Raw genomic sequence first — 9,114 nt, forward strand, 5'->3', positions numbered from 1 at the left:
CCCCCGCTCTGTGCCCTGCACCATTCCCCTACCCTGTCCTGCTGCCTCCCCCGCTCTGTGCCCTGCACCATTCCCCTACCCTGTCCTCCTGCCTCCCCCGCTCTGTGCCCTGCACCATTCCCCTACCCTGTCCTGCTTCCTCCCCCACTCTGTGCCCTGCACCATTCTCCTACCCTGTCCTGCTGCCTCCCCCACTCTGTGCCCTGCACCATACCCCTATGCTATCCTGCTGCTTCCCCTCTGGTTGGGACTACTGTCCCTGAGGATGACCAGAGGACCATATAGAGGCTGCTTTTGTTACATATATATCCACCTGGAGAACTTTGTGTAGTGTGGACGCAGTTGTTAGTAATTAGCCGATAAGTTTTCTGTGTTTATGTGTGAGAGCGGTCTAGATGGATATTGTGGTTCACCAACATCACTGGCTAATGAGGCTTCCTGCTCTGTGATGATGGCTAGGGGATGTTAAATAAGTCTGCATTTGGGGGAGATATACATTGGTGATGTACCATCTGCCTGTCCCTATGACATGTGCTGATAATGTACATGTGTCTTTATATGCCAAATTTGTATCTGTTTATCTATAGTCTTATTTGTTGTTTGTATATTTGTAATTGTAATAATGTGGTCACAGTTTGCAAGTGCAAATTAAACAGCTAAATATCTTCATTCATTATAGTAACACGGTGGTGAAGTGGTGAGCATTCCTATCTCACCCCACGGAAGTCTAGTTCAATTCCCAACCAAGTATGCTATATGTGTAGTTTGTATGTTTTCTCCAACCCTCTTAAAATCACACAGATGGGTTAATTGGCTTCAGACACAAATTAACTGTACTGTGCGTGTCCATGGGTTAGGGAAGATTGGGCCTTATTCAGATGTGGACGCTAATGCATTAGTTGCTGCGATCCTGTACTCAGCTGCCGTGCGTAAATATGCCGCTTGGAAATGTATTGAGATTCCCACCGGCGGCCTCTCAGGTCCAAGCAACTGCGCAGAAATACGCAGTGGTGGTCACAGATCCTTCGATAAACGATCTGACTAACCCTGTGGCCGCAGGAACTGAGGCACTGGCGCCATATTTTCTGCGCACGTGATCGCAGATGTAAGTAAACACCACATAAACCGTCACGACACTCCACCACTATTGCCGTCACTTGGAAATAGATCATCACTACAACCGTAGTCGCATTTTAATTGCCGCTCGTGCTCATTGCCGCAATGCATGCTCAGTCCACCAATCGCTCAACTACATGAACATCGAAATAGCCAAAAGATTGTAAGCTCCACTGGGGCACGGCCTGATATCAATGAGTAAATATCTGTAAAGTGCTGTACAATATGTATACACTATGTAAAGAACTGTGACTAATAATAGTTAGATTTCCAGCAGATGGACGCACAAGCAGAAATGCCTTGGAGGGAGATCTCATCGTGTCTGCGGATATTAATATAGAAGATAACATCACACAGGAATCTCCAGGAGATAATCCCGTTACTCTAATTATACATCCAGTACCTCACAGTGCAGAAATATCATGTGATACCTCTAATCATCAGGACTGTTCTCCTGATACCTCCGCTTTTGTTACACATAGTGCAGCTCATGCACCTGATAAATTATTTCCCTGTCCTGAGTGTGGGAAATGTTTTACATGTAAATCACAGCTTGCTAGACATGAGAGAACTCACACAGGTGAGAAACTATTTCCATGCTCTGAGTGTGACAAAGGTTTTACTAGTAAATCAAATCTTGTTGAACATCAGAGAACTCACACAGGTGAGAGGCCATTTTCATGCTCTGAGTGTGGGAAATGTTTTTCACACAAAGCATATTTTATTATACATCAAAGAAGTCACACAGGTGAGAGATCATTTTCGTGTTCCGAGTGTGGGAAATGTTTTACGTGTACATCAAAGCTTGTTTTACATCAGAGAAGTCACACAGGTGAGAAACCATTTTCGTGTTCCGAGTGTGGGAAATGTTTTACAGATAAATCGACTCTTGTTGCACATCAGAGAAGTCACACAGGTGAGAAGCCATTTCCATGTTCTGAGTGTGGGAAATGTTTTACACAGAAAGCACATCTTGTTACACATCAGAGAACTCACACAGACGAGAAGCCATTTCCATGTTCTGAGTGTGGGAAATGTTTTACACTTAAATGGCTTCTTGTTATACATGAGAGAACTCACACAGGTGAGAAGCCATTTCCTTGTTCTGAGTGTGGGAAATGTTATACACAGAAATCATATCTTGTTAAACATCAGAGAACTCACACAGGCGAGAAGCCATTTCCATGTTCTGAGTGTGGGAAATGTTTTAAACTTAAATGGCATCTTATTATACATAAAAGAACTCACACAGGTGAGAAGCCATTTTCATGTTCTGAATGTGGGAAATGTTTTGCACAGAAATCATTTCTTGTTAAACATCAGAGAACTCACACAAACGAGAAGCCATTTCCATGTTCTGAGTGTGGGAAATGTTTTAGACAAAAATCATATCTTGTTACACATCAGAGAAGTCACACAGGTGAGAAACCGTTTCCATGTTCTGAGTGTGGGAAATGTTTTACAGATAAATCGACTCTTGTTACACATCAGAGAAGTCACACAGGTGAGAGGCCATTTCCATGTTCTGAGTGTGGGAAATGTTTTACACAAAAATCATATCTTGTTACACATCAGAGAAGTCACACAGGTGAGAAACCGTTTCCATGTTCTGAATGTGAGAAATGTTTTCCACATAAATTAGCTCTTGTCGAACATCAGAGAAGTCACACAGGTGAGAGGCCATTTCCATGTTCTGAGTGTGGGAAATGTTTTCCACAGAAATCAAAACTTGTTACACATCAGAGAAGTCACACAGGTGATAAACCATTTCCATGTTCTGAGTGTGGGAAATGTTTTACACAGAAATCAACTCTTGTTAGACATCAGATTTCACACCGGTGAGCTAATAAAAAAACAGTTGTAGCAACACTCCAGTCACACAGTATTTTAAAATTTTAAGTTAACCATCCACAGATAATTGGAATATGTGTCATTAATATAAGACTGGAATTGATTACTCAGGTATTGTCTTATATTAGATATCGGCACCCCTCCAAAGTAATAACAGAACCATGTTGTTTATGGTCTACGTTTTATGCATTTCATTCATACACATAAAAAGATAAAATGCATTTATGATTTTTAAAAATAGATCGTACTATGGAACCTTATAGGTAGAGTCCAGCTTTTTGCGGTTTTGGAATAGTGGATTAATGGTGACGCACGAACTACAAAGTGTTTCTTGGTGGTGGTTAGAAAAAATATATTTTAAAAGAATAAGCTCTGCAGGGAAGGTGGAGGATGGAGCATGTGTGTTCTTGCAGTAACCATTCCGGGTTAGCGGGTGGCTGCAAGGTCTATTTTCCTACCTGCAAGAGGATTAGAATATTGCACCTTCTCTTTGGACTTGATTCAGAAACTGAAGGATATTTGCTTAATTGACAAAATCTCTCATCATTTACATATTGGATAAAATAATTGGTGCTCAGATGACCTCTGACACATGACACTGATGGCTTTTGGTCTTATGAAAAAGTGGATTGCTTCGGGGCCATGGCCAGGACAGGCATGGTGTAGGAGGGTAACTCCATAGCTCTCCGGCCCTTATTTCCGTAGTCTAACATCCTGAGACTTCCACTCGTGAGTTGACAGTGGTATCTGCTGGGTTACTTACCCCTCCATGTCCTGAGCTATTCTGGAGTCCCTGAGGCTGACTGCTGCTGAGTACTGGGAGCTGTTTGTTCTCTGTTACAACTCTGGTAATGGCCGCCATCTTGGATTTTGATCCTGGCTAATCCTGGCTCCACCACAGACTCTACAGTGTCTCCTGGTTCCAATCCTGCTGTGGTGGGAGTCACTGCTGTGGACTGCTGCAATTCAGCTGGCTTGCTATTACTATTAGACACTGGATCATACAGAATCAATGTAATCGACATTGATTACTTCTGTCTGGTGCTTATATCTGCAAGCACCTAGTATTCCTGTCCTGAGAATCTCCGTGATTACAGAGATCTAATTGGCCGGACTGCAACTGAAAATAGGGAGAATCACCCAGGATCCGCGCTGTCTAATCTGGTCGTCCATATGATATTCCTGCTGATATAACTTTCCTGTGATTTCTGCCTTGTTGATATTAGCTGCTGGGCTGTGTGGTATTTTTGTGCAGTGGGACATATAAAGCTCCCAGTGATATATCTATATATACTGCACTGCATATCCTGGTTCATATCTCCTGAAATTCTGTACTACCATCTGTATATTATGGATCATCTCCTCAAAGCTATTACTGATTCTGGAGCAAGGTTGATGGCTCAAGTGATGAGATTGCAAGAAGATTTATCTTTATGTTATAGTTTGTCCCAAGATGTGGCTCAGTGTCCTGAAATGGAGACTCATGTTCTCATTTTGGAAGGAGGTGATACACTTGTTACTTTTCGGCCGATCTCCTTTAAGTCTCAGAAAGTTGCATATTGGATACTCTCTGCTGCACTTGATGGCTGTTCCGATGATGTTTCGTCTCCTTCATTTTCCAGTTCTATAAATCTAAATACACCTGTTCAAATCCGATTTTTGGACTTATCTTCTTCACTCTCTGTGCATATATTCAAGTTTGAGGAATCCTCAGCTGTTGGGTTCTCTGAATCTACACCAATTCTTGCTAAAATCTGTTCTCCTTTCCTATGTACTTTGATGAAGATTGGGGACTTGTTAGCAGAGACTTTTCTATTCTATATTTACTCACCAGAGGTTGAGACCTGGCCTGAATAATACTTTAGAATCTACAGTATTGTTTGTTTCACTATTGAAACTTTATATATCTGTTTCTCTGCTTGGAGGGAGAGGTGGGGGTAGAGGAAAGGAAATATTTTTCTATTAATGTATAATCAAAGTTTTTGAATTTATATGCCTATATCTGTATATCCTGACTTTTTGCTACTTTATATTCTGTGTGGGGTTTATGTTTTAATATTTTCTAATGTGTGGAAGTAACCTATATTGTCTAGGCCGGAGAGCTAGGCTATGCCTATGGTCATTAGTTTTTTGCCTTGCTTAAAAATGTGACCTTAATATTTTATTTTTATTTTTGTTGCTCATTTTTTGCCCTTAATATTTATGTAAATTTACCATCCGATATTCAAGATTAGGGGGGTTGGGTTTTGTAAGTAGATTAACATAGTTTAGTGGGGGGGTGTTAGGGGATCCAAGTATAACTATGTTGGGCTAGGCTATACAGGGTGGGGGGTTATTGGGAGGTTTGTTTTGGGTGTATTTGTTTATGTTTCAATATTTTGGCTGTTTTTTGTTTGTGTGGGGGGGAAGGGGGTATTTAGTGGCAGAAACTGTTGCTAGGGGGGGAGGGTACTATGGGATCCAGTATACCTGAGTTGGGGTTAGGTTATACAGGGTGGGGGGTTATGAGGGAGGTTTTGCTTTGGATGTAATTGTTTAGTTTAGTTTTAGGTCTTACTATTTGGACCAGTGTGTATATTTTATTATAATGATCTCTTTGCTATTCTGGTATGTGATTTTGTATACCTTAGCTGCCTAGGGTGAGACATATGTATCATTTAAGGGTGTATTGTATGTTTTATCTCAGTATTCATGTGCTCGAATGGCGCCTTCGAGTTCTTTCTGCTATAACAACTTACATCAGGAAGTACTTAATATATACTGTTATATATATCTATATACCATATTGTAATCTCTTGTATTATACTATGTTTATGCTCAACATTTGATATGTTTGATTTTCATATCTGTCCTATATTTGATGAGTGTATTCTTGTATTTTATTTTATTTACTTTTCCTTATTTGTTTATGTATGTCTAAAAATAGCAATAAAAACTACTGAATTAAAAAAAAAGTGAATTGCTTCAGACAGTTATATTTATTGTACAAGCACAGCGCCATAGGTGCCATATCGTCAGAATTGTCCACTGGTTAGTATAAGATGTATTTTTTTTTTATCTACTCTGCTAAAGAGCCTCCTTATTTGGGTGTGATCAGCCCATTGAATAGCAAATATGGAATCCCTTAATGATCTTCATGAAAATTTGTCAGAGCGAACCAACCTCCCTTGTCGACGCGTTTCAACCATTATGGTCTTTGTCAAAGTCTTGATAGACCATAGTGGTTGAAACGCGTTGGAAGCTGAGGGTGGTTCTCAATCACAACAAGCTACCTTCCGGAGGATGGCTGGAAGAAGCAGCATAGTATAAACGGAGTCCCGGGGTGTAACAGCGTTACAGTGTATATTCTTTCTGCGCTCAAATTAGCCTAAATCTGATAGCCACACTTGTAGAGACTTAATGTAGGCTGTAATTGTTGTTTTAATTTTCTGAATGATTGTTTTTGCTCTTTATAATAAATTGGTAATGCACAAGATTCACTCTGGTTTTCCTCTTTCAAAAATTGTGTCTGGGAGAACATTTGATGTGTGATGAGAATATTTTGGAAGTCTAGACTCATAGGTGAGTTAGAGCTGGGAAAGTTACATATTATACATCACTCTCATATCATCACTGAGATAGTAAGTACATTACCATACATGGTGACCAGTCTCTGAGAGGTGAGGGAGCTGGGAAAGTTACATATTATATATCACCAATGAGATAGTAAGTACATTACCATACAGGGTGACCAGACTCTGAGAGGTGAGGGAACTGGGAAAGTTACATATTATACATCACTCTCATATCATCACTGAGATTGTAAGTACATTACCATACAGGGTGACCAGACTCTGAGAGGTGAGGGAGCTGGGAAAGTTACATATTATACATCACTCTCATATCATCACTAAGATAGTAAGTACATTACCATACAGGGTGACCAGTCTCTGAGAGGTGAGGGTGCTGGGAAAGTTATATATTATACATCACTGAGATAGTAAGTACATTACCATACAGGGTGACCAGACACTGAGAGATGAGGGAGCTGGGAAAGTTACATATTATACATCACTCATATCATCACTGAGATAGTAAGTACATTACCATACAGGGTGACCAGACTCTGAGAGGTGAGGGAGCTGGGAAAGTTACATATTATACATCGCTCTCATATCATCACTGAGATAGTAAGTACATTACCATACAGGGTGACCAGACTCTGAGAGGTGAGGGTGCTGGGAAAGTTACATATTATACATCACTGAGATAGTAAGTACATTACCATACATGGTGACCAGTCTCTGAGAGGTGAGGGTGCTGGGAAAGTTATATATTATACATCACTGAGATAGTAAGTACATTACCATACAGGGTGACCAGACTCTGAGAGGTGAGGGAGCTGGGAAAGTTACATATTATACATCACTCTCATATCATCACTGAGATAGTAAGTACATTACCATACAGGGTGACCAGACTGAGAGGTGAGGGAGCTGGGAAAGTTACATATTATACATCGCTCTCATATCATCACTGAGATAGTAAGTACTTTACCATACAGGGTGACCAGACTCTGAGAGGTGAGGGAGCTGGGAAAGTTACATATTATACATCACTCTCATATCATCACTGAGATAGTAAGTACATTACCATACAGAGTGACCAGACTCTGAGAGGTGAGGGAGCTGGGAAATTTACATATTATACATCACTCTCATATCATCACTGAGATAGTAAGTACATTACCATACGGGGTGACCAGACTCTGAGAGGTGAGGGTGCTGGGAAAGTTACATATTAGACATCACTCTCATATCATCACTGAGATAGTAAGTACATTACCATACAGGGTGACTAGACTCTGAGAGGTGAGGGAGCTGGTAAAGTTACATATTATACATCACTCTCATATCATCACTGAGATAGTAAGTACATTACCATACGGGGTAACTACATATACAAATATAAAAGTTCTCTTGAATCTGGAGATGTATTTACATGTGATTGCCAAACACTCAGGTCCATATAAGTAATACTATTATATGTATCACTTCATACATGTAAGGGGAACACAGTGTCCCTATTGTTAGTGACACAGGCTGCAGAGAGCTTTGATGTGACAGTCAGGATTGATGTATTATATGTGGACAATTCTAACATCACTGTCATAAAACGTAACATCATACACACATTTGTTCTTCAGGAGATTGCCCCATAGCACCAGCAGGTAGCCCCAGGCAGCAAGCCTCCGCAGCCTCTGCTGGACGGCAGGGGAGTAATGGCATTTATCAGTAACATGCACACGGAGAACTGGACGGGGCTCCTGCATCACTGAGGCCGATCTCTCAGGGCTGGATGATGGAGTGTCAGAGGCTGTGACAGACGCACTATTTCTCCCTATGTACAGTATAAATGGACCAATTTCTGCATAAAGACTCATAGGAGGCGGCTCCGTCACATTACAGCAGCCATCACCTGCTCATACCTCACTTTCTAAAGATTGGGAGTCCGACAAAATGGTGATGTCTGCAACCACCAGATAGTCAGTGACAGGCAGCCCCTACAGCTTGGTTTTATTCCTCTCATTGGTCTTTTCACTGAAGATTCAGCATATATATATATATAAACAAAGTTTCTTCAGGGTCCATAGGGCTCCACAGGGAGATCTTGGGGTGTAGGTGGTGGATAAGGACACCGGGCACCGTGCAGGTAAGGCTTTAGCTCCCAGGATGCATCAGTCCTTCCCCCTATACCCCGCCCCTGAGCCAAAGGCACCTCAGTTTCATCAGTGCCTGGCCGGGCTGGTCACCATTATGCAGTCGGTTGCTTAGGCAGCCCAGATAGCTTTTACTTTTATAATGTATTGATTTAATTTATATTTTATTGTGAGCGCGCAGAAGCAGACTGTCCACAGGTCGTCTACGTAGCCGCTCCTTCACCCCTCTGGGCGCCGCAATGCCAGTTTTCGCTGGTGCACTCGACGGGCATCCCGGGGTCTTAGCTAGCCGGCCCCACGGACAGACCCAGACTGCAACCCGGACATCAAGGGGACAGGTAATGCATTGGCAGTCATACCTCCGGCCTCAGGGGACAGACCGAAGGTACTGAGTGTGGACACAGCATGAATACCTAATGAGATATACACCCTAAATGTCGCTATTTAGC

General features: G+C 41.7%; 1 protein-coding gene across 3 annotated transcripts in view; it reads left to right on the forward strand.

Moving 5' to 3' along the window:
• LOC148443061 (uncharacterized) overlaps positions 1-5,198 on the forward strand; it is a 100,995-nt gene extending 95,797 nt beyond the window's left edge. For 2 of the 3 annotated variants that reach the window (XM_088463281.1, XM_088463280.1), the window contains one exon: positions 1,394-5,198. In XM_088463281.1, coding sequence (XP_088319407.1) covers positions 1,394-2,958 — 1,565 coding nt within the window. In that variant the 3' untranslated portion in view covers positions 2,959-5,198. Of the gene's footprint in view, positions 1-1,390 lie in introns of all 3 variants that reach the window. The other variant, XM_088463279.1, reaches the window with a different exon arrangement.
• Positions 5,199-9,114: the final 3,916 nt, after the last annotated feature.

The sequence above is a fragment of the Taudactylus pleione genome, unplaced genomic scaffold (genome assembly GCF_031769625.1).
Source record: "Taudactylus pleione unplaced genomic scaffold, aTauple2 ptg001337l, whole genome shotgun sequence".
NCBI lineage: Eukaryota > Metazoa > Chordata > Amphibia > Anura > Myobatrachidae > Taudactylus > Taudactylus pleione.